Source organism: Anoplolepis gracilipes, chromosome 5, assembly GCF_047496725.1.
Source record: "Anoplolepis gracilipes chromosome 5, ASM4749672v1, whole genome shotgun sequence".
NCBI classification, from domain to species: Eukaryota; Metazoa; Arthropoda; class Insecta; order Hymenoptera; family Formicidae; genus Anoplolepis; species Anoplolepis gracilipes.
Genome location: NC_132974.1, coordinates 10,154,978 through 10,179,326, shown reverse-complemented (window position 1 = coordinate 10,179,326; position 24,349 = coordinate 10,154,978). Strand labels below are relative to the sequence as shown.

The window sequence follows — 24,349 nt, the reverse complement described above, 5'->3', positions numbered from 1 at the left end:
AGAATGACAATTTTGTTATACAATAAATATTCACTTTAAATATGAATTTTGACAGTAATGGATATTGACAATCTTTTTCTCATACTACATTATTTAATATTTATTTTAGAATATCTTTAACAAAAAATGTGAAAATATATGATTATATGAATGATACTTTATTCACCATAAAAACTAGTAATATCAAGAGATACACTTCCTCGCACGCAAGGAAAAAAAAAGGAAAAGAACAAAACAAAAAATAATAGCTACATTCAACGTAAATCTCTTTCATACAACAATTTTATATATATTATCGAAAATAAATTTATATCATTCGTTTTTTCTCTTGACACACTAAAACACACTGAATTCTGAAATTTATTATAAATTAGCCGTGTCTTATCTTATCTATATTGCATAAGCTTGACAAATTTCGAATAAAAATTTATAAAAAATCTTCACAAACATTACACATATACATTAATGGTGTTATGTCTAGCAAAAGCATTCATTTTTTTCCAAGTATACAATACCAGCATACATACAATAACTTGGAAGGATTATAATGTATTGCACTAAGTTTTTTCAGTTAATATACACTATATTTTATAATTAGTATATTGCTTTGGGAACTGCCGATGTTATTCTTACGACATATTAAACGTAGATACGTTCAATCCTCGATTGCCCAATATAGCTTTCAAATAATGCATCAGTTTTCATTCAGTTTTGTTCATTTTTCTACATTTCTCTTTGTCATCTATTAGAACTTTGAAGTTACAATATGGAAAATCTACTCGTGTTTCTAGATTTCATGTTTTTAGAGAGAGAGAAGTATATATTTATTATTTATTTTTTTATATCTATTAAACTTTTTTTTTTTAAATAATTTGGGCAATACATAGGATTAAATTAATCATACAAACAGGAATAATAATTGAGATAATAAAATGATATATTAATATAAATATGCATTCACACATACATACACATACGCACACACACGCCTACAACGCCGTGCGTATATGTGTGTACGCGTGTATGCGATTGGTCCTAAGATGTCAACAAAGAATCAATTCAAATATATACATATATATGTATATATAGTCGTGATGAATATAGCACATTAAATCATTAAAAAATGAATCGTAGATATAAAAAAACAGACTCGGCATACATAAACTATGGTTGACAGTTACGTTTGATTTATGCAAATGAAAAAAAAAAAAAAGAGAAAATATGGACTCTGTCTTTTTTATAATATGTGATAAAGACAAGTATATATAGCCAACAGGTATAATGATATATCGAGTCTGTCTTTTTATGTATATCTATGAAACATATTAGATAAATAACAATAATACGCGATATATAGCAATAATTTAAATTATATAAAGTTATTAAAATGTGTGATGAGAGAAATGATTGTTTTTAATTATTTTATATAAAAATATGTTGAACAATGATAATGCTCGCAATATATTCCTATAGTCTAATAAAATATACTCTAAGATATATATATATATATATATATATATGTATAAATATTAAAGTATTTGCATACTCTTAATTATCGTGTGTTACAGTATACGAGCTCGATATATAGATTAAGTGTATGATAGAGGCAAGTATCAATCCAGTTTTTTGATTAGTACAAATAAGGACGCTTTAGATAAAGCAATAAATATCAATGGAATTGTTTTACAAGTTACTGAAAAAATAGGTAACTTGACATTATGATTTCTAATAGTACCTGTAATTTGAAACTGTTAAATTTATGTTACAATTATAAATAAATCTACTAAATAAAATTATTTACTCTATATTTATATTTATCTCAGCATATTTTACGACATACTGTTGCAAATATAGGAAGAGAAACATTTTCTTGAAGCTATTGGTATGCAAAATAGTCCCAAAGGACAATTGACGATAAAAATATTCATGTAGTAAGACAAAGATAAAATATGTTTTGTGTATGTTGTTGATAATTAATAAAATATTTCTCGTCATCTTGCTATTATATAAGAGATGTACAAATCTTGAAAAAGTAATTTTTCTGAAGTGGATACAAATAATAGATCGCTTTTGTGTTGTTAGAATTCATTTTCAAAATTTCAGTCTATTTGTTAAAGCTTCGAATACTGGAATCAAATTACTATAAACCTACAAAATATGCAGTTTCATTACGATATGGCGACTTTAAATACTTATGTACGTTACTATATCGTACAATACAAGATTATATTGTAATCTCGATAAAGAGCGAGGACCAAAAAAGCATGTTGTTGCGCATATTATAAAGAGCAGATGCTACCGCTTCCTTTTCATACCTTTACGGTATCCTTTACCAAACCAGCCTGGATTCTTTGGAGATACTATGCTTGGAGTGTCCGCGCGAATCACCAGCGTACCTTCTTCCTGTTTTTGTTCATTCTCCGTCTTCGTCGGTACAGGACACTCTCCGTCACGCTGATAATACAAACAGCTAAGGGAGCCCTCATATTCCATACAAAACGAACAAGCTGGCTTGGGTTTCGGCGCCTCTATCGGTGCATTCGGTACTTGTATGAAAGGATAATAAAATAACGGCGTCAATTGGGGATACATGTACATAGGAGGAAATGGCAAGCCCATGGATAAAAATGGTAACGCGGCGAAAAAAGGTGCTGGATAGGCAGTCGTTGTGTCGGTTTTTACTGTTACGGTCGACATGCAGTCATCTTCTTTGTCCTCAGTTTGCTGCACTGTACATTTCACATTCTCATCGCTACTTTGACTCAAAGGTTCCTTTTTGATTGTCGGTTCCTCGAGACACGGTTGAGTCGTAGTAAGCTGTTCGCTGTTCTGAAGTTTAATAGCATGAAAAAAGATCGGATCTTTTGTACGATTATATTGCGGTATTTCTAATCCAAGATAACTCATGACTCTCTTCATCACTTCGTCACATTTTCCGTTTATTTTTAAAACTGCATTTTCGTCTTTCGGAGTCCATTGCAAATTGACAATGTACAGGGAAGCCCTTTTCGGAACGGGTCTATCCATCTGCCACAACCACGGGTATTTTTTGAGAACTTTTAGACTAGAACCTAAACATAGTATAACGTCTGCTTGCTTGGCAGCTCTGGACGCTCCGCTCCAATTGATTGGCCAAGGTAGATTACCTCTCTCGCCGAAATGAACAATAGAATCTTGCAACAGTGAATTACATCTGTGACATAATCTTCCTGTACCATGCTGATATCGAGCAGTCTTTTCAGTAACGTCAAAGAGTCTCCAGTACTCCTTGGATGGTTTGCATACCCTACAAACTTCCACATACATGTTGCCATGAACTTCGGATAGAAGGTTACGTGGAATGCCACTGCGCAAATGTAACCCATCGCAGTTTTGAGAAACTACATGTTTGAGGACTCGTGCTTTGTATAACGCATAAAGTGCCATGTGTGTTAACGTTGGTTCAGCTTGAGTCAGATCATGATTCCTGTTAAAAGTGTATTATAAATAACAATAATAAACATATAGATAATAAATATAAAATCTCGTTTAAATTATTATATCATAATAATAATTATTTTGTTACTGATAATTTATAGCAATAAGATATCTATAATGCAAAATAACAAATAATAAAAATACACAGTTGATACAAATATAAACTAATAATAAACAGAAATAAAATAATCATAATTATAGAATAAGCATATGTGAAACCTTTTGTAAGTGCATTATTACGCAGCAACTAAATACTAACGCGAAAGAAAACATAAAAAGACACTGATATGCTATATTAATTAAGATGATCCTTACCCAATATCCTTCCCTTGTTGTAGACGAGTCCAAACTCCATTAGTTCCTCTATAATCTGGAATAGACGCTGCTGTACTAATGCCAGCACCAGTGTATACTGTGAGGGATGTTGCTCTGCTGATCGCTGCTGCCAAGCGCATACATTTTTCATCTAAGATCTCAGCTGCATCTTCGACTTCTTCTAATCTTGCTTTTATTCTATCTCGTTTTTCTTGTCTACAAATAATATGTGTTGTAAATAACACATATTATTTGTCTACAATCATATGTGCTACAAATAACTTAATGCTTTCAAAAACTGCCAAATATCACGTTACAATATAAATGTGTTTTTATTATATTGTTAAATGTTTTATTTTTAAAAGTGAAAGCTATATTTATCTTCACAGTACAAAAGAATAAATATTGTAAGAATAGAATTTTCTAAAAAGATAAACTCTCTAGAAATATGTTACACTTTTTTTCAAGGCAAAATTGATGATGAATGATAACAGTCGAGCAGTCGCAAAAATAATTCTAAAAAACATTACATATATTTTTAGGAAAAGAAAAAAATTATTACCGTAAATTAACCTCTTTCACTACATCGCTACAGGAGGCTAATATCCCAGTTTCTTCCGCCGTTCTGTCTATTTCGGATTTTTGTAAAATCGCTGCTACCTGAAAAAGTGTCACGCTTGAATGAGATTTGTTTACGATACATCTCTGCTTGAAAGAGACATTGTGTGTGCCGGATGAGGATGAGTCAGAAATTCCGACTATAGACAAAGAACAAATCCTGCGAAAAGAATTAAATAACGATATTGATTCGCACGTACCTTCTTTAAAGTAGCTACCCTCTCGTCCTTGACTTTAAAAGCCTTCAAAGCGGCGGACCGTCTTCGCGACAGGAATTTCTCGTTACCCGTTTCCTCCATCTTTAATCAAACCGACATGCACAGTGCCGTACCATTATCATATACTTGATATACCGCGTCTCGATCAATTCGCCAAATTAGCTTTCGGATCAGCGTCGACATCAGTCGGCATCTCTCGCCAACGATATCTTCCAGTGTCGATAAAGCATTCCGTTTATTTTTCTTGATGTAACGCGAGCGTAGCGAGACATGTGACAGCTGCCAGGCAATCGATCAATAAAACTCTCCCAAGGCTTTTTCAATTGCAATCGCGAATTCTAAGATTCCTCCCTCTATTCCCACTCTTGTCCTGTAAGAGTCACACGCACAGTCTTTAATTGTAAGTGTCATATTGTATCGCGATGTATATATATGTCCGTCATTCGCTTTCTCACTCTATGCGATCACGTGATCAAGTGGCTATTTTTAATTTTTTTCACCAATGCATTCTGAAATGGATTTTTCGTATATTTTCTCAGAAAAAAATCTGTCTGCGCAGAAATTGAAACATTTTTGCAAGACGAAGGAGAGAAATCTATGAAAAATAAAAATACTTTAATCCGTGATTTTTTTTACGTCGAGTTCTAATTTGATCTAGTTTGATATCCAATAATAACGATCCATATTGATTTCTGCTTATAATTTGCAGGAAAAATTTGCATTGTGAAAGTCCTTTGCCAAATTCTTCGATGACTCTATTCTTAGAGTTGCAAATGCTTGGAAGTGTTTGATTGACCAATCAAGACAGAGGAATCTCTTTCTGATTGGCCTTACCTGGGATTATCTGGGATTATTGTATCTCCATGGATTTAAAAGAATGGACTGCGCGTTCTTCTGGACCAGCTGACCAAATGATAGAGATAGTCTCTTGCTCTCTTTCTCTCTCGCACACCACAGAGAGTGGAGAGGAGTCGCCATGGAAACGCATAATAGGCGATAAGGGGAAGAAAGTAAAAACGTAAATAATCACTTTTACATTTACATGAAATATTTTACGTAATTCAAAACATGTATTAAAATAACAATTAATGCTATCTTATAGATAAAAAAAAGATGGAAATGTATATCATGAGTAGTCAGGTTAGGACATCCAGTTTCTCTCTTCACATCCCCACCAACTCGTGTATTAAAAAGAGACACAAAGAGACTTCCGTTATTGCTCTCTCTCTCTCTCTCTCTCTTTCTGACATTAGTCCCTCGTCCCTCTCACGGAACGCGCAGTCTATCTTTTAAGTCTATAGGTACTTCTTTGTATAAATATTGTTTAAAAATATGTCCGATGATTTATTAGCTAAGGAAAAAGAGTTTCGTAGATTGAATCACGAGCTTCAGCAGAAGACTCATGATATGATAGAGGAGGTTGATTCTGTCATACATGCTCCCGATGGTTTGTTTAACAATGCTAGTCAATCGTACTTAAATTTTCTAACGAAAGATGTAAAAACGGTACATCCAAAAGACAATACATTAAAGACAGATAAACAATCAAGACCATTAGATGGAATTGTTGAAATTCCATCAGAAAATATCAATAATTGTAATAAATGTCAATGCATTCTTCAAACTTCATTAAAGAAGGATAATAGTGTGGAAAATAATGCTGTTGTTACATTGCTTAAAGGCAAGATAGATATGTTGTATAAAGAGCTACAAGCGATACAACTGAAATATAATGAAATGGTAATCCTTTACTTTGTCAGAATTATGCAATTTTGTTGTATAATATTTGTAACAATGTAGAGAAAGAAACGTGCAACCGATAAAAAAATTTTGAAACTTGTAAAAGTAAATTTCTAATTGTGTTTGTAGTGCGATCGTTCTAAAGAATTAGAAATAGAAAATAAGAAACTTGATAATATCAAAATTAAATTGTATAATCAGAGAAGAACATTGAATGATACAATCACTAAGTTGGAAAATAGAAACTCTGATACAATATCAAACCATCAAGCTTTGAGTAATGAAAATGCTGCTTTAAAAAAGGTATTTCTATATCTTTGATACAATATTTATTCTATATAATATTAATTTTTTGCAAAAATATCTTTTTCTAGAACTTGGAGAACCTTAAGAAGGAACTAAATATGTTAAGTCAGGAATCGACCAATTATAATGTGAGATTAAATAGATCTCTAGAAAGTAACGAGAAACTTAGGAATGAATTAAAATGTAGGCAGATAGAAGAAAAGGTATTCATCCAATAGAATATATCTAACATAAATGTGTATAAAATTTTGCTATATATATCATCTACTTTATAGGAATTAAGGAATACAATCAGAAAATTAGAAGAAAGCCAGAAAGAAGTTGTAAAACACTTGGAAAGACAACGAAATTATTTAGTGCATGCACTTGAGAGGCAAATGCTACTCGTAGATAATCTGAAGAAACAAAATGTATGTATATTGAAAGTCATTAATTTCTTCTATTTGCATAGCACTGTAATGAAATTTTATAATTTTTATAATTCTACAGATATATTTAATATCAAATGAGGAAATTCGCTTAACAGAAGAAGACTTTGCAAAATTATTATTGTGGAAACCTGAGCAACTGTAATATAAAACATTTATTGAAAGACTCCTACTATTTGTGTTATTTGTAAGAGAGAGATGAAATTAATTATTTCACTATATAGTCATTAATGTCTTCTAGTCTTATAGTGTACATTTTTTCATAAAGTGCTTGTGTTTTCGTCTTATAAGATTAAATATTATTAAAATTGAGATCTTTTGTACTTTTTTAATAAATATTTATGATATTTGTGATTTGTAAAATATTATTATTTAGTACTCATAATTTTAGAATATTTGTTTTACTTTGCAATCAGCAATTTATTATACAAAATAACAAAAGTATATGTCCGGAAAAAGTATGTAAAGAACTTTGCAGATTTTCAGACTTTGTTGCAAGAAAAATGAGATTTATATTGTGACAATCGCGCTCGCTATGGAAATCATAATTTTTTCGCAAATACTTTAATATAATTATCTTTCACATTATATACAAGAATTACAATAGATTGCAAGAGCAAAGTATAAAGAAAAACGGTAAGAAAAATTTAATTTTTATTATAATTACATACCGAGTTTAAGCAATTTTCCTCTTGACAATTTCAAACGCCTCGTTCACAGTTTATTTATGTCAGTTTATTTACATAACTCGTGTGTAATTGTGTGTGTGTGTGTGTGTGTATGTATGTGCACGCGCACGTGCAAGGAATAATAACTGACAATAACAAACTCTTAGTGTACAAAAATTGAAAGCATCAGATTTTTGCTGCGCACTTTGACGCGAGTATAAATATTCATTATTTGCTTTTACAATCGTGACATATCAAAAAGTGTCACGCGAGCTATACACTGAATTTAAAAATATCTCTCCTCTTCACAAAATTATTAATGTTACTTCGCTGAATAATACACGAGCATTCGTTCTGCAATGAAGAATCCTAATTCTTAATCTAAGATGATGTATACCGTTGTAGTACATGTCTAAAACTTACAAAAGCGCGATCAAAATTATTTTTGCAAATAATTCGTCGTAAACAATTGCTCGTTTATATAGAGATATTAAATAATAGCAAATATCACAAGTATATGGATAGAGACTGTATATAGTATAAGTCAGTATCCATTTCTGCACACAACTAACTTGAATATAATATTACATTTATATGCTTTCATAATTTGAAAAAATTCGCAGTACATTTTATTTAATAAAATACATTAAGTTAATGTTTCCTGTATCTAAATATGTATATAGTTGTCGCCCTGCGGACAAGTATGTTATATGGTTTAATTACAATACTTCTCAATTTATTTCTCCCTTGCTCTTCAGCCTTTTTTTTATCATTGACAATATGTCACGAGAAAAATGTCACTAATATCTGAATACCTAAGGATCGTGATACATATATGCAGATATTTAAAATGTTCTAAACGTTTTCTCTTTCTCTCTCGTTCGTTTTTATATATATTGAGTTTCAAAACTCAATTTTGAAACGATTATAACTTTCAAACGTTTAGAGTAGGATCTACAACTCTTCCTGTTGAGAGTACTGAAGTTGAAATTCATGTAAACATTATTTTGTTTTTTCCTCCTTTTTCTTTTTCAATCACTTCATTCATCGCAGATATTCGTATCGTTTCCATATTGCACTGTAAATACCAAATATTTTTCTCTACTACAGTAATAAAAATTTTACAAAAATTTAAACAAATTTACTCAAAATTGATCATTAAAAAGAATTAACATATTGATCTTTAAACCCTGTTTCAGCCTAAGGATAATTGAGGTCACCGCCTCTAGACACATTTTGCATCATATGCTTAAATATAATTTTGTAAGACGTCAATTTTGATCTCAGTCACTAATTATAATACAAATTAATATTAGCATTTAGTTTTCAATAGGAAATCATGTTACAGATTTTTATCTTTGTAATTTTAAAATATTTTTTTTCTACAGAATTGATGAAATTATGTTATACGCGAAAGCAATTATATTGCAATGATAGAATTTTGCATTCATGTTGATATAAAATTTTCTGGTCTTAAATTTATTTATCATAAAAGTTGGACTTTTGTTTGCTAAAATGCATTACTATCTATGTGCTCGCGAAAATGTTTTACAATTTGTTTTATATACTTTATTGCGGTTTTTTTTTTTTTTTTTTTTTTTTTTTTTTTATATAACCAATATTATAATTTACAATAATTCTTTTGTAAATGTCATAGCATCTCTCTTTTTTCATTCTCGTAATACTTCTATATTATGGAAAATAGATTACTCTTTAATGTTCTCGCAATTGCAAAATCGAAAAATGTTAATGATTTATTAGCAATGAAATAAAAATGCACATTTTTTTTGTCACTATAATACTTTGTAAATTATTTAAAATCTCATTTATGTCCTGTGATATTACTATGGGCAAGCAGTATGCTCTGTTTTATATGAAAAATAGCACAGACAGTAACACACCTAGCACATTAACTATGATAATCATGAGATAATTTTATCAACGTCTCTTAAATGATGTTGCATGTTTCTTGAAAGATATATAAAAAGCCAGAGTTTTTTCTAAATGCGACCAGAGAAGGACAATACGGTACAAAGGCATCCATGTACAGAATAAAAATCTGGACAATTACATTTGAGACTTAAATAAATATCCTGATACGTATATAGCAATGATAATGTGAGTTTATTTTTGTTTTATGTATATGGCTGCTGCTGTATCGTCCTGAATCGACTGATCATGCTAGATAACTATAAGTGTCTTTTTGACCCTCTGTGCGTTCCAAATATTCTTTTTCAATTAAAATATCTATACATTTCTGAAAAAAAAGAGAGAATCAAAACATTGTTGTACGATTGTTATACGTTCGTTCGAATCAAGAAAATAAATATCGCACATATAAAACTTTTCATTATTTTTCATTAATAGATAATATACATATTGCAGAATATTGGACATAAAGAATTGTTTAAATAAATAAACAAATATCTCACTCACCTTAATGACATGTACTCTTGGTTTGAATCTAGAGCTTAATTGGTTCAATACTTCTGCCACCAACTGTTGATGCTTCAATACTTTTCGCATTTTCATTATTCTAACAATTGCTGCCTGGATTAAAAGTTTCCTATCTTCTTCTATGTGTTTGTGTGTAGTCTCTTGTTCAACCTTTAATTCTGTCTTCATAGGTATGTTAATATTTACTCTTAACTTTTTACTGTTAAATAAAATAAATATATAGTTTTAAATCAATTATATATATATATATATATATATATATATATATATATATATACATATATATGTAGATAATAAATATAAACAACATATACTTTTTGTATCCTGTGAAAAGTTCTACCGTCGATAATGGGGTCAATTCATTAATATCATCGCTAGCTGCAGTTAAAAGTTTAGCTTTCAAAAGTATTTGAACGACCTGTATAAAACAAGTTTTAGTATTTTTGTGTTGCTATGTTATTATATTACCTCTATTATTGTTATACTTGTAAAAAAATATTTACCTGTAATAAAAAATCCATTTTTATTTGAGTTGCATACTGCAATTGTTGTATTGTCCATGATGTAGATCCATTGTATGCTAACAAAACTGCCATTTGAAAAGTCGAGGCTTGTAACGTATATCTATTTTTAAAACAATTTGTGTGTAGCTCTCCTTTAGACATATTATACAACCAATTTAACTTTCTTCCACTGTGTTGCGAACTATAGAAAGTAGTGAACCTATGCACAGATCTTTCTAACTACAAAGTAAATTCTCGCATAAATAATCAGTTAATATTTTAAAAAGAAAATTTACACAACATTTATAACTCTACCTCTGTTGGCAAAGAAAATGTAAAGGACTGTTGGAATGGCCATGATCCGGAAGATAAAACTTGTATACTAAAATCTATATCCAAAGGTTCAGCAGAATTTGTCAAATGTCTCCTGAACTGTTCGTTAAGGTCTTTTGATACACCAATATCCTGTGGATCGTACGATCGTACTGTTATATGATTCTGATAAATTTTAATAATAAAATTGATTGATACATAATAAATAAATTGAATAAGTGTAAGCTCTACACATAATTCAATAATACGTTAACCTACCTGAAACATGCGTTGTAACTTTGAAGTATATTCAAATCCACAAGCTTGTTTTAGTTTAGAGATCATAGAGGCCTCTGCATCGTCACTAGCAGACATATGTTGCACGAGTCGTTTTGCTAACATCTTACTATAAAACTTCTGGAATACATCTTTGTCTTCAATGTATTTAAATACTACCATCTACAAAAAAAGAAAAAGAGATTGCAATTAGGATTTCTTCACAAAAACATATTTAGAAAAAGAAAATTATCACAAGGATACTTACAACTTGATTAAGAGTATCTTCGAGTTCTGCTTCTTCCGGATTTTTACTGCTCTTTTTCAGCAGCAAATCACAGTATTTAGCTAATAATTCGGGTGATTTACTGCTGCTGTTGGCTGCCTTTGTAACAGAATTGCTATTGATAAATCGACCGCAAGCCTTATCCAAGGCTGCAACAAAGCCGCTATCATTGTTAAATGCAACCAGTACTAAGGCATTATATTTTTTATGCACCTCCAAGATTGTATTAACATAAATTTTCGGATCCTGCAAACAAAAACGAGTCGATATTCGGTCCCTCGACGTTCATGTATCTTACACCTTTACATGCACAACACAATTATATTAAAATCACATACATTAGCCGCGGAGTCACCGCACTTATCTATAGCTGCAAGTCCCTGATTAGCTATGTGGCTTTCTAAGAGATTTCTTAATTCTCCGAGACCATTCGGTATTCTCGCTACTAGCTGATACATTCTGCCCAAATCCGTATTCTTATCAGCATCCAATAGATTCTGGAATTCGGAATGAAATATGTCCAAGTGTTTCTCGATAAGTACCCTTTCACACGTTTTCGCCAGTCGATCTGATGTCGTCTGATGTAGATATATGCGCACTCGTTTTTGTTCTTCTAATAATCTTTGTTCCGCCTACACATACACACAAGAAGTAAAATATTTACATGTAAATGTATAAAACACATTCTTGCATATTTATTACAATATATATTTTTTAATTTACTTTTTTCATATATTCTGTAACGGGATTTTGCCTAAGAAACTCAGAACTTTCCCGATTGTAAAATCGTTCAGTATCTTCGAGGAAGATATTTTCAAAGGACTCTTTATATACGGTTAAATTTTGTCCTTTAGTACCTGGGTCTTCTTCATTTAAACCCAATTCTACATAACAATTAATGACTCCACTAACTAAACGGGTGTTTATCGTTTCACCGTTACGCTCTCGTTCAATCAATTTAAGGACTGCATTAGTAACCTAAGAAATCACACAGATTATACTCGACAGATCAGATGTAATATGTATTGGTATTGGCAGAAAAATTATTTACAGGTTTATTTAAAACTTTGAACAAATTATCTCGCCAAGTTACTAAAGCCAACTGATAAATTTCATAAATTCCTTTGCGACCCTCCTCGCACTCCCTGCGTACCCAATGACGATTCAGATATGCACATACGCCATTTAATACTTTACTGCTAAACTGATATTCCTCCCATTGTCTTGTATAGAACTGTAGCACATCCTCGTCCATCAAATCAATGCCATGCTGTACACAAAAAATTATATATTGTAAGAAAATATTTTTCCTTAAAATTGTTTTAACATCAAAAGCAAAATATTTATTTTATATGCACTTACCTCCGGTGTGTATTTTACCTTAAGTAAACTAATGAGATAATTCCTCAAAAATTCACGTAAACGCTTGTATAATTCCAGTCCTACTAATTGTGCACCTCCTTGTTGAATTTGTCCCTTTTTACTCTTACTCGATGTTCTTGTCAATTGTTGATGAACGCTTGTGCAGTAATTATATACATGTCTGTAAAAATTTTGTGTAGCAGGAAAATACCATGTAAATATTTGAAGATTAAAATTTATAGACAAAGCAGAAAAATAAGAATGGAAAGAAATATCTTCACTAATATAAAGGATACGTGTACAACTCTATGTATCTTGGTTTTGACATGCATTGTCTGTTATAAACTTGTTCTATCCCTTCACGTAGGTCTCCCCAGATTTGATCCAAATCAATTTGCTTAAGGCCTGGAGGACCTCCTTGATGGCTTCCAGCTCCTCCACCACCTCTATGCCCTGACATTCTGTTCTTATATGCTTGTCTAGTGAGCGTCACTTTTACTGCTGCGACTATAATTTCTGCAGACATAAATATCAAATTAACACCTAATATCATAAAAGATCCAATCACTTATACATACATCTATCACAATCCAAAATATAATTTGCATAATATAAAATATAAAATGAAGGAAATTCTGTATAATGTTTCTATGTTAAATATTTAAAATATAGAACAATTAATTGAATACAGCTTATATTATTCATTAACTGTTCATATTGTAATATTTTGTAATTTGATATTTCAATAATAAAACCTGGATTACTGAACAATGTATTTCGAGTCAGATTTTTTATCGAATCGACTCTAAAATTTGTATTCACAAGAAGCGAGGGAAATATATGAAAGAGAAAGGTTAATCGACGATTGAAGGATTCCGTTACATACGCGACTTGACTTCGTTGAGTGAAACAGAGAGACAGAGATGGTGAGGGACAGAGCGAGAGAGTAAGAGAAATGTCGGAGCAGAAACGAACTCGCGTTCTTTTTGGCGCTTTCTCTCTTTCTCTCTCGCTCACTTCGTTATAATTTTTTTTACTCGCATGACGAGCGAAAGCACCGAAGCTAAAAAAGCATCATAGATCACGAGTAAAGAAAAATGTTCGACTCACCTATTGATGTTCACTACCACATAACAGGCAACAACGGTTGAAGGACGAGTCTCGTGTGAAAATGCGGTGCTGAGTCAGCTCCGTTTCACGTACCTGGGACGTACACTATTGTTACGTTCTTTCTCGAAGGAACCTAACGTCTTCGTTAAATCGGAAAATTCCTGAATATTACCTCCGCGTCTCCCGTGCAACAACGAGCACAGCGAAATCGCGCGAGTAACCGAACCCAACGTATGTATGTACCTAAAACCTACCCCGCGCATCCGCCACCATCCGCCACTTCGCTCCTGACAGGTTAGGCCGCAGCATTGCCAACCATGATCGCAATTTCACCCTCTGCGACCTGCGACACGTTCTTTCGCGCTAGATCGCACGTGGCTCGTAAGTTACTAAAAATTACACTATACAGCTCGAGCAGTCCTCATTGGTTCGATCTAAAAGTATACACCAATCAGGAATCGATAAGTACAGTTAAAAGAGATAAGAGATATCTTTCTTACATTCTAATTTATGACTGATTGTGAGTTCTGTAAAACCATGAAGTAAGAATATACTTCATGTGTAAGACATATGCGTGCATTTTTTATAGAATATGTCACGTGTATTATGATTAAATGCGCGCATATGCACTTTACGAAACTCGACCTATCGAATTCAATGCATAAACACTTCTTACGTCCTTTTTATCTTATATTTTTATTATGTTATTTATCGCTTTTTAGTTATCCGTTATCAGTATCAGTAATACTGTAAAAATAAAGATGAGTTGCGAAGTGTCTTGCATAACCATCAATTTTGTGTTGGTTATTTAAATGAAAGTATATTTTTTTTTTACAAATAAGAAATTTTTCTTTTAATTGTTTTTATTATTGCATCAGTGTTAATACAAACAGATTACAGATATATAATTTTTAAGAATATATAGAGATTATATACAGATTAATAATTATGGACCAACAATTGCAAGCTATAAATGATTATTACACCAATCTACAATATAATGAAATTAATAAAGAAGTGAGTATAAAAAATATATATATACAGATATATATACACACATATATACTCAAAGATATTATTATTAATGAATTATGAAATTTAATATAATATTAATTAATATTAATTAATTATTAATAATATTTATCGCAGAAATAAATATATTTTAAATTTATATTTTCCATAAAAATATATAATACTATTTTTTACATGTATTTTTAGGAAATAACAGCAGAAATATCTACCTTATCTAAAACAATAAAGTTTAAAGATTTTAATGACATCTCAGAGAGGTAAATAAGTTTAAACTTAAGATACAATAATATGATAAAAATGTAAAAAAAGTTGCTTCTTTATATTTTAATATATATATTTTTTTTGTAGATTTCTTGAAATAGCATCTGTAATAGAAAAGAATCTGCGTCTTTTCCAATCTGCTTGTAAACATGTAGATATAGTTACTACTATTATTGAATATTTAACTAATTTTGGGGTGAAATTTATGTTTCTCAATGATTTTGGTACGTATGATAATATCAATTGCAATCATAAAAATATATATATTTATAAATAACACTATAGAGGAGATATATATTATATATATATAAGGTTTTTTATTTAAATTTTTATTGTTTTTTAGAGGAAGAATATACGAGAGATGATGTAATCTTGTCAGTAATGTTTACTCTCTTGAATGTATGTGAAGAATCTCAAATTATGCAATTCTTTTTGAAAGAGGCTATCCTGTAATTATTTATTATATTAAATATTATATGCATATGTTATATTTGTTAAACATATTAATTAATACTTATATATTTCTCATTTTTAAAGTTAATGTAATCATTAATTTTGTATGTATAAATATTATATTTCTATATTAATATTATTTTAGCAAAAATTTTATATTGAATGGAATAATACAATATGAGCGATTGAAATTTGCAACAGGTAAGAGAAACATGTTAATAATATAATAAAAATGTATCTTCTTATAATCAAGATTTTAAAAATTTGTAGATCCGTTCAATGAAATGATACTTCTAGAAGATTCAGATTTGTATGCAGTTATTAGTTATTTTAGAGTTATAGACTCTAGTCTCTTTTATTTACATAAAATTTGGATCCAAGAGTGTATAAAAGAAAAGTTTTTATGGCTTATAAAAGAATATTTTAAGGATTTAACTTTTCCAATCAATGTATTTCGATCAAGAAAAGAGTTACTGACAGCTCCGTATAAGTCGAAGATAATATCCATATGGTCAGAAGATATTATTGCAGCAAAGAATTTAGCAACATCTTTACATGTATATTATTTAAATTATGAGATACACAATATTATTATGGAGATTTTTCTAAGAATTATTAATGTTTTTGTGTTTTTAATAATTCAGAAAGAAGTTGTGTTCATAAATACACATATGGATTTCTGTGGTGGTAATGCACTTTTACCTTATGGAAAAATATTTGATAAAACATTGGACAAATTATCATATAAACAGCAGAATTTTGATGTTGACAAGTATGTGATAAAATCGAAGGAACTTAAAATTCCAACTTATAATCTGTTTTACTATGGTAAATGGCAACTTCCTGTAGAAAACACATATTGGAAATATAATGAAACTCTATGGGCACATGCAACAAAGTATGAACACATAACTCTTTGATCTTATTCTTGATTGAAATATATCTTGAATTTTTTAAAAACTTAATAACATTTATACATGAAAATTGTAATTAATTAATTTATTGTTATAGTCACGATATTAAGAGATGCATTGATTCAGCTGAGAAAGGCTTCAAAATTTGGAGTAGCAAATATATTACTTCTAGAAACCAAATATTATCAAACCTTGCATCCACATTAGAATACAGTGGGTATGTTAAATATATGTTACATATATGTATGTTAAATTATATATGTTTATATATATATATATATATATATATATATATATATATATATATATATATATACACATATTTGTGTTAAATTTTTGTTTCTCAAGTTTTTATGTCGTAAATTTGTATTTTCAATTTTATTCTTAATTTTATTTTAATAATTTTTAATAATTATTTTTTTCTTGTTTTTTTTTTTTTAGTAAAATTCTACTGGCAGATAGAATATTAAAATGGATAAAACTTTCATATATTTATGAAACATCATTATTTTACTCTCAATGTGGAAGATTAGAAATAACACAAATTCGTAAGCCTAGAGGCATTATTATCTTAAAAGAAAAAGATGAAACTGTTTTGTTTGACCGATTGATACAAATTTTAATTGCTGGTAATTCTGTCATTGTGATATGCGATGGAAAAAACTCCTGCAGTCTAGCACAATATTGTGACATATTTTCAACATCTGAAATACCATCAGGTGTTATAAATTTATTGTCAAATGACAAATTAAAAACTTTAGAACTTTCCTTATGCACAACTGAATATGATTTTTATGCAGAACGATTTTTCTCAAAAGAAAAACTAGACAAAACATATCTAAACCTTACTATACCCTATCAAATTATACTGCCTATTGAATAATTTATGACACATATGTTTCTCTAGATGTAACAGTGTTTGTGATACAAGCATGGGTATACACTCAAAAATATATTAACACATTTATACATTTATTTCCATATAATTTTACATTTTCTATCACATTTATGGATTAATTCTTTGAATAAAAATGATAATCATATGACTCACTCGGGATTATTAAAATATTCAGAGAATATGTTTTATATTTTCATTTCCACAAGCGTGCAAATAGATAAAAAAAATTAATTGCGATATATCTTCATCATAAAAATATTTTACATTTTTACTACCAAATTATACATGCTGCATAAATAATATATTTGTGTATATATTGTTTTACCAATTAAAAAAGATAATTTCTTATATATGTTCTTTTATATATTATCTAAAGCTCTTTTGTAAATTGTACTATACATTTCATTGGCAATTCCGCTTATTGTGGATGTCGATGGAGTAACTGTTTCAAGTATCAAAGCCTTAATAAAAAAAAAAAAAAATTTACAAAAATCTTCCATTAGTAAATTATATCTTTTGTCCTTTGTACTTACTAGCAAAATCACTTTGCGCATAAAAGCTGATATAACTAAATATATATGCATAAATTTGTACTATTATATAAATATATGTATGTATATGCATCACAAATAATGTAAGGAATGTATTGACTGGAAGATAATGTGTGATAAAAATTTCTGTCTCTGAGAAAAAAACCTATAAACCTAATTAAATCTTAATGATTAAATTATATGAATCAATTTGCTGTATATGTTTTTTATACAAAACATATGCAAACAAATAACCATCTGTTCAAATTTGTTGGAAGATTTGACACTTTTCTATCAGTTGTGTTAAACATTGTATAAAGAATCCATTTCAATATCTCGTTGTGTTTTACTTGTCAACACCAATCAGATTTATGATGACGGTTTTATAGATTGTGGATAGAATCCAAAATTATATCTGAGTTGTTCAAGGAATACAAACGTGAGAATGGTTTGTGGTGCTAATCGAATAAATGCAGGTACATAGCCCTAGAATAAAAAAAAAAAAATTATTCATTGAACTTTTCATAATTATTTTTAAAATATATGTTGAAAAAAAGGAAAGACAATTCTGTAATGACACTTACTTTGAAGAAAGCCAGTGGCCCAAGTTTGGCAGTATAGAGGAAAAGTTCCATTAGATTCTATATAGAAAATAAATATAAGAGTGTAAGAGTTGTATATTTTGTAAAAATATTGATCATTTGAATATATTCTTACTTTAAATTCTCCAGGCTTAGCGTTCATTGCTCGTGTCTTTAAAACATCTAAAGGTTGTGTTAGCGTTGTTGCAATAGCGCCCTTTATATTAGTAGAAAAAATCAAATTAACTTTTAAATAGAATAAATTTGATTTATCTTTCAATGTTTTTGTTTTCAATGAACACTTACAGCAGCTACACTGGATAAAACATGTGTTGAAGGATTATCTCGAAAATAACCACTTTGTAACAACATTGTTTTAATCTGGTCGTAAAAACTCAATTGACCGATAGTCATCAGTATTGCTCTCATGGTCGCAGTCGAACATCCGCTAAACAATTGTCGAACACCCTCTTGTTGAATAACACGTACCAATCCATCCAAAGCATGTTTGTAGCTGTGCAGTAAAGAGATACATGAATAAATTAATAAAAGAATGGCAATTAAAATATAATAATTAAACAATTAAAATATAATAAGTAAATACATATAATAAGAAAAATTCATACTTTCTTCTTAGTTCTAGTGCTAATTTGATATCATTCTGCATGCGTACATTAATCACATCGCCAGGAGTCCCGAAAACACCGCCTATAGCACCAGAAACTCCAGCCAACAAGAGTTTTTGGTAAAAAGGTAATGGACGATCGGGTGTTTCAAACGTTTGTTTGCCGACCTATTATATTTAACAATACGACCTGTGTATAATAAATTAAGAAAGAAATGGCATTTATGTATATATATACACATAATGCATGTAAGTTTCATATACTGACCTCATAAGCACCAAATCTTATTGTAGAATAAGTAAGTTGGCGAAGTAGGGAAGCACTGAGTCCATTGTATAAAGCTAATATTCCTTGTTTTTTAATTATCCCAACAGTCGAATGTACTACTGATATTTTGCCTTCCTGCTGAGTTTGCAAATGGACCTAAAAAATTAAAATTTATGTAATTATTCAGTCTTCATTTCTCTAATATGTATATGTCTCTATATTTAACAAGAATTGACATTTAAGTTAATAACTCGAGAGAGAGAGAGAGAGAGAGAGAGAGAGAGAGAGAGAGAGAATGAAATGAACAAAAATAATTATTTATTATGTAAAATATTACTTTGCATGTCATAATATCTAATAATGAATCATTCTTACTGACAGTTAAAAAATAAGCTAAAAAGTACATTGAGTTAAGAAAAATGTAAATAAAACCTTCAATAAATCCAAAGGATGAGTCACACATGCAGCAGCTGCAGAAGACAAACCACCAAAGTACCAACGTGATAATTTCTTACTTTTATCAGTCATTGTTTATCTATCTTTTCAATTTTATAAATTAAGCAGCAATTAGGAACATATCTATGGCACTACATAAACAGAAAAAAAATTGATTAAGATACATATAAACTTTTATTTAAAGTTTTTTATTTAGTGTATGATCAATTCAACTTACCTTTTTTCTAATTATTTCAATAAAATAAAGCATTAATATATAATATATTCATTTATGTAGGAATGGCAGTCTTTAATGTGTGCAACATCAAAATAAGTTGTAGAAAAATAAGTCTGAAAAAATTATAATATTAACATGTTAATGGTATGAGAAATAAAATAATAAGTTCCATAAATTAAAAAAAAAAACAAACAAATATAAAAGGATATATAAATGTTCTCTATAATGTATATTATACGAAACAAATATTATTAAATATTAAATATTCCGAAATATTTCTATTTTTTCTTTGCAAAAATTATATAAAATCCATGAATTTTTTGGCTCCTTCATATTAGATGTACTTCCTAAGGCTAAAACGATTATACGAGCAGTGCTAAAATTAAAACCAATACGATATAGTGACCTTGCGATAATGGAAATACCAATATTCATCCAAGCAAACGCAACATACGCGTGATTCGCACGCATATTTAGCGGGAGGGCAACTTTAAGATGATAAGTGAATTATTTTAGCTATTGCGCTCGCTATTTGCGAAATCTTTATTTCATAACGCGCAAAGTAAAAAAAAAAAAAAAAAGAGAGACGTAAGAGTTCGAAACCGTTCTATATATTTACGCAATTAATCGTTTAATTGTTACTTATAATCGATACAGATTCAAGCGATATTACACATATAATTTGCATATATTAAAACTGCTCGTTTCTCATTAATCGTAGACATATATTTGCCTAAGTATTTTTAAAATTACTCGTAATATATATTTATAGTTAACGATCGCAAAGTTCCACGGTTTTCGTATATGACGCGATTGGCAAGCGGAAATGAGTTTGTTAAGAATTTATCAAAAAAATTAACGTAAGACGTGCTTACACTGGTCTTTATAAGATAATCGTTGGTACTGCTGATGGCAGCGACGTCCGTGACGTGCTCCAACTCCGACAACAGTTAAAATTCGACTGATGTAGGATGTTCTGGAGCTGGAGAAGTAGAGCGACGCGCCGCGCACGATCAGCTGATTGCCACGTGTAAATACCACCTCCCGTTGATGCAATAGCGATCCCCAATAGGGCAAACATTCATAAAGGAAGTAGAGTGGAACATGTGCTCGTCGTGTAATCTTTTATCGCTGGTGTACCCGCTTATCACTGAAACGATGATAAACGATTGTGCCGGTTTGCACACAATTTAATTGTAATTAGCGAGTCACGTTATTTCTTTCAACTAACAAGATGATGAAAAATCAAGCTAGTCAAAACTAGAAATTTTAGACTGCGTGACATTTACATATTTGGCAGCAAGACTGTTCGAAATATGTAAATCGTGCCAAATATGTAAATGTCACATGGTCTATAGGTCTATAAAATTTTTAATTTTCTGTGCGTGCTAATATACTCCATTTGTTTTCTTATAAATCATGTAATAAAATATATTAGTTATATATAATTATAATATATAATTTATATATAATTATATAATATTATAATTATATAAAATTATATATATATATAATTATATATAATTTTAATTATTTCGCGAGCATATTATAAACAAACATAAACACTATATATTATAAAAAAACATGAACACCAAAAGTTGTCGAAATCTAAAAATTTTATTACGCATAACATAAAAGAAGACCTATAAATCTTGGCAATTATAAATAGTATTCACATATATATTAGATAGCCCATCTTTATTTGAATTAAAAAGCCTAATTTTTTTCTACTTTTATAAAATAATTATTTGTATATGAATCAATGATTATAATCATGTATCAAATAAAATTTAAAATGCTTAATTAGCATTTCCCCGATCTCGAACGCACTCAAAACAACAAAGATAGGCTGCTTTTAGTTCTTGACACTGACACGTGAGCGAAACAGTCATAGATGAAAGAATGTATATATGAATGATTTTTCAGTATCATTCAATATGTAAGACGTTTATATCGGAATACACATTTATAGTAATTCGTCTTTGCAAAAAACATTGACCTTCATCTCGTAATATTAACCTTGAGTAGAATTAGTCCAAGTTCTACAGAGAATATAGACTCTTATAGGTTATAAAAACATCACAAGACCGAGTATAACCGGGTGATTTATCGGATTAGAGGTATTATATGAATATACATTATATGTTATATAAATATAATTATTTCTCATGATATTTATATGCATAATAATAATGATAATAATATATTTTTATCTTTCAGTTCATTATGGCTAGTGCAATGGAAATGGTATGCAATACTCTTGGAATTGATAGGGTAAATATGAACAGTAAAATAATCTTGATTGAAGAGCAACATGGTACCAACGCAAACTTTTTGGTCAACGCTATCTTGTCGCAAGCATTAAAGCAGATGAAAGCAGTTTGTCTCATTCTTTGTCATAATACTTTTGGCCATTATCACAACATTGGCATGAGACTTGGTTATAATCTTCTGGCTCTGAAAGAAAAAGGCCAGGTAACTGTTGTCGAGCCAATGACAACTATAGTTGCCAATATTGCTAATATGTACGAGGATTGTGTGATTAGAGAGAAAATGATAATCCCAGATGCCATTTGCACAGAGAATATTGATATTGCGCATAGACTTTTTACATGTGTCCAAGAGAAGTACAATGAAGCGGCAAAATTCAATGAATCTGTTGTTTTAATTTTTGATGATATAAATCATCTACTTGATCTTGGTCTTAGTGTACACAATGTTATGTACTTTGTAAGATACTTAAGGTCATTTGTATCATTGTACCATCCTACCTCACAGCTTTGTTTTTTTACCCATACATATCAAGATGGTTCACAGATTTCAAATGCAAATGTAGTTGCTAATGCCTTGAAACATATGGCGCATCTATGTGCTACAACTCAACCGTTTAGGACAGGACAATCCAGCGATGCATCCGGTGAACTAACCATTCAGTGGAGAATAGATTCCATTAGATCAAAATATCACTGGCCCGAGAAAACAACGCATCTATTTAAATCATTGGATTGGCAAGTAAAGATTGGTGCGCCTGGTACAGCGTCTGTCCTGTCATAAATAATTTCACTTTATTATTGTATACTGAATTCTTGATAATTTTATATTGAATTTGTATACATTTTTACAATAGAATGAAATAAATTAAAAAATATATATTTTTTTTATGAAGAAAATTCTTTTATTAGAGAAAATCTTCCATTTATTTGTGATACGTATTTTATTTTCTATCCTTTATGCGAGAAAGGATTCAGTTCAGTCATGAGACACACGAATTAGGCGAAATCTCAAGTTTCTATAATATTTCACACAACACCCGTAGCTATATATGTAAGCTCATATTTAGAATTTTCGCGCATTTATTTCTGAAATTCTAGAGACCTTCAAGTAATGAAATTTGTGTATAAAATAAATAATAATTATTATTATTTATTATTATTAATTTTATTCTCTTTCTATGAAATTTTATAGTGTAAATAACATGAACTATATGCTAAATACGCCCTTTTATCGATAAAAGCGCGTTCTGAATGTGGATCTTAGTTTTTATTTATGTTTTATTACAATGTTAACGCCATTCTTGTCAACAAAAAATAGTATCTTTCGTTTATCAGATAAATGGGCACAAAGCAGAGTGTCTACGAAAAACCTGGTTCTTTAGATTATTATAAATTCAGCGCGGAAGAGTATGAACTAGTTAAGAAAGTATGGTCAGGCGTTGAAATTAACCCGGAATTACACGGTAATGCTTGTCTGAAAAGGTGTGTAATATCGCATATTAATAAATAAAAAGGCAATTTTATATTTTTAATTGTGACATCGACAAACAATGATTAAAAAAATTATTTAAGAACGCCCTTATTATCATTGCTTTCGGTGGCTTTTCAGCTTTTGCAAGAACTATCCGCAATACGCGAAATATTTTACTCAGGGATCAAAATTGCAGTTGAGCTTGGATACACATGTTACAGACAAATTTGCAATAATTATGGAAACTATGGGATATCTTCTGCTGGATTTTAATAAAAAGCCGAAACAGTTGGA

The 24,349-nt window shown here is 29.9% G+C and overlaps 6 protein-coding genes across 10 annotated transcripts; 3 read left to right on the top strand and 3 right to left on the bottom strand.

The window, feature by feature from the left end:
• Positions 1–169: 169 nt before the first annotated feature.
• On the bottom strand, positions 170–5,565 carry Sirt7 (sirtuin 7). The gene is made up of 5 exons (XM_072893334.1): positions 5,463–5,565; positions 4,611–4,998; positions 4,355–4,452; positions 3,793–4,008; positions 170–3,466 (listed from the first exon to the last, which is right to left on the bottom strand). Exons 2-5 carry the CDS (start codon positions 4,707–4,709, stop codon positions 2,296–2,298), a joined length of 1,584 nt encoding a protein of 527 aa, XP_072749435.1. The 5' UTR covers positions 4,710–4,998; positions 5,463–5,565; the 3' UTR covers positions 170–2,295.
• On the top strand, positions 5,509–7,463 carry LOC140666305 (testis-expressed protein 9). Of its 2 annotated transcripts, XM_072893337.1 has the most exons (7): positions 5,509–5,646; positions 5,731–5,929; positions 6,002–6,368; positions 6,498–6,671; positions 6,743–6,877; positions 6,950–7,084; positions 7,164–7,463. In XM_072893337.1, the coding sequence occupies exons 3-7, from the start codon at positions 6,036–6,038 to the stop codon at positions 7,245–7,247; spliced, it is 861 nt and encodes a 286-aa protein (XP_072749438.1). In that variant the 5' UTR covers positions 5,509–5,646; positions 5,731–5,929; positions 6,002–6,035; the 3' UTR covers positions 7,248–7,463. The 2 variants fall into 2 exon arrangements, with proteins under 2 accessions (XP_072749438.1, XP_072749437.1); XM_072893336.1 differs by having other exon boundaries at positions 5,731–6,368.
• A 271-nt stretch (positions 7,464–7,734) lies between these two features.
• Cul1 (cullin 1) lies at positions 7,735–14,357 on the bottom strand. Of its 4 annotated transcripts, none has more exons than XM_072893324.1 (13): positions 14,077–14,357; positions 13,263–13,482; positions 12,967–13,147; positions 12,656–12,874; positions 12,328–12,582; positions 11,943–12,236; positions 11,587–11,850; positions 11,322–11,501; positions 11,046–11,228; positions 10,731–10,970; positions 10,542–10,645; positions 10,207–10,426; positions 7,735–10,027 (listed from the first exon to the last, which is right to left on the bottom strand). In XM_072893324.1, the coding sequence occupies exons 2-13, from the start codon at positions 13,424–13,426 to the stop codon at positions 9,947–9,949; spliced, it is 2,385 nt and encodes a 794-aa protein (XP_072749425.1). In that variant the 5' UTR covers positions 13,427–13,482; positions 14,077–14,357; the 3' UTR covers positions 7,735–9,946. The 4 variants fall into 4 exon arrangements, with proteins under 4 accessions (XP_072749425.1, XP_072749426.1, XP_072749427.1 ...); XM_072893325.1 differs by having other exon boundaries at positions 12,985–13,147; XM_072893326.1 differs by having other exon boundaries at positions 11,046–11,195; positions 14,077–14,356.
• Positions 14,358–14,622: 265 nt separating this feature from the next.
• Positions 14,623–17,786, top strand: LOC140665811 (uncharacterized). Its single transcript, XM_072892373.1, has 9 exons — positions 14,623–15,093; positions 15,295–15,365; positions 15,457–15,593; positions 15,713–15,818; positions 15,968–16,023; positions 16,093–16,379; positions 16,467–16,720; positions 16,834–16,953; positions 17,178–17,786. Exons 1-9 carry the CDS (start codon positions 15,025–15,027, stop codon positions 17,617–17,619), a joined length of 1,542 nt encoding a protein of 513 aa, XP_072748474.1. The 5' UTR covers positions 14,623–15,024; the 3' UTR covers positions 17,620–17,786.
• Positions 17,692–20,426, bottom strand: Dic1 (Dicarboxylate carrier 1). Its single transcript, XM_072892375.1, has 8 exons — positions 20,312–20,426; positions 20,071–20,225; positions 19,639–19,794; positions 19,372–19,538; positions 19,052–19,259; positions 18,882–18,962; positions 18,749–18,805; positions 17,692–18,650 (listed from the first exon to the last, which is right to left on the bottom strand). Exons 2-8 carry the CDS (start codon positions 20,164–20,166, stop codon positions 18,534–18,536), a joined length of 882 nt encoding a protein of 293 aa, XP_072748476.1. The 5' UTR covers positions 20,167–20,225; positions 20,312–20,426; the 3' UTR covers positions 17,692–18,533.
• Positions 20,427–22,017: 1,591 nt separating this feature from the next.
• Elp6 (Elongator complex protein 6) lies at positions 22,018–23,674 on the top strand. The gene is made up of 2 exons (XM_072892376.1): positions 22,018–22,431; positions 22,532–23,674. Exon 2 carries the CDS (start codon positions 22,538–22,540, stop codon positions 23,363–23,365), a length of 828 nt encoding a protein of 275 aa, XP_072748477.1. The 5' UTR covers positions 22,018–22,431; positions 22,532–22,537; the 3' UTR covers positions 23,366–23,674.
• The last annotated feature ends 675 nt before the right edge of the window (positions 23,675–24,349 follow it).

What these genes read in the sequence shown, in the direction of transcription:
- Sirt7 (XM_072893334.1), bottom strand. Translation starts at nt 4,709, where the DNA reads ATGGAGGAAACGGGTAACGAGAAATTCCTGTCGCGAAGACGGTCCGCC. An exon ending in GGGTAGCTACTTTAAAGAAG is followed by an intron (nt 4,453 to 4,610) that starts GTACGTGCGAAT and finishes ACACTTTTTCAG; the next exon opens with GTAGCAGCGATTTTACAAAA. An exon ending in GTGAAAGAGGTTAATTTACG is followed by an intron (nt 4,009 to 4,354) that starts GTAATAATTTTT and finishes TATTATTTGTAG; the next exon opens with ACAAGAAAAACGAGATAGAA.
- LOC140666305 (XM_072893336.1), top strand. Translation starts at nt 5,961, where the DNA reads ATGTCCGATGATTTATTAGCTAAGGAAAAAGAGTTTCGTAGATTGAAT. An exon ending in AAAATGCTGCTTTAAAAAAG is followed by an intron (nt 6,672 to 6,742) that starts GTATTTCTATAT and finishes ATCTTTTTCTAG; the next exon opens with AACTTGGAGAACCTTAAGAA. An exon ending in GTAGGCAGATAGAAGAAAAG is followed by an intron (nt 6,878 to 6,949) that starts GTATTCATCCAA and finishes TCTACTTTATAG; the next exon opens with GAATTAAGGAATACAATCAG.
- Cul1 (XM_072893324.1), bottom strand. Translation starts at nt 13,426, where the DNA reads ATGTCAGGGCATAGAGGTGGTGGAGGAGCTGGAAGCCATCAAGGAGGT. An exon ending in GCGGTGACTCCGCGGCTAAT is followed by an intron (nt 11,851 to 11,942) that starts GTATGTGATTTT and finishes TTTTGTTTGCAG; the next exon opens with GATCCGAAAATTTATGTTAA. An exon ending in AGTTACAACGCATGTTTCAG is followed by an intron (nt 11,229 to 11,321) that starts GTAGGTTAACGT and finishes AAAATTTATCAG; the next exon opens with AATCATATAACAGTACGATC.
- LOC140665811 (XM_072892373.1), top strand. Translation starts at nt 15,025, where the DNA reads ATGGACCAACAATTGCAAGCTATAAATGATTATTACACCAATCTACAA. An exon ending in TTTAATGACATCTCAGAGAG is followed by an intron (nt 15,366 to 15,456) that starts GTAAATAAGTTT and finishes TTTTTTTTGTAG; the next exon opens with ATTTCTTGAAATAGCATCTG. An exon ending in GCGATTGAAATTTGCAACAG is followed by an intron (nt 16,024 to 16,092) that starts GTAAGAGAAACA and finishes AAAAATTTGTAG; the next exon opens with ATCCGTTCAATGAAATGATA.
- Dic1 (XM_072892375.1), bottom strand. Translation starts at nt 20,166, where the DNA reads ATGACTGATAAAAGTAAGAAATTATCACGTTGGTACTTTGGTGGTTTG. An exon ending in GCACTAGAACTAAGAAGAAA is followed by an intron (nt 19,260 to 19,371) that starts GTATGAATTTTT and finishes TTTACTGCACAG; the next exon opens with CTACAAACATGCTTTGGATG. An exon ending in GGCCACTGGCTTTCTTCAAA is followed by an intron (nt 18,651 to 18,748) that starts GTAAGTGTCATT and finishes TTTTTATTCTAG; the next exon opens with GGCTATGTACCTGCATTTAT.
- Elp6 (XM_072892376.1), top strand. Translation starts at nt 22,538, where the DNA reads ATGGCTAGTGCAATGGAAATGGTATGCAATACTCTTGGAATTGATAGG.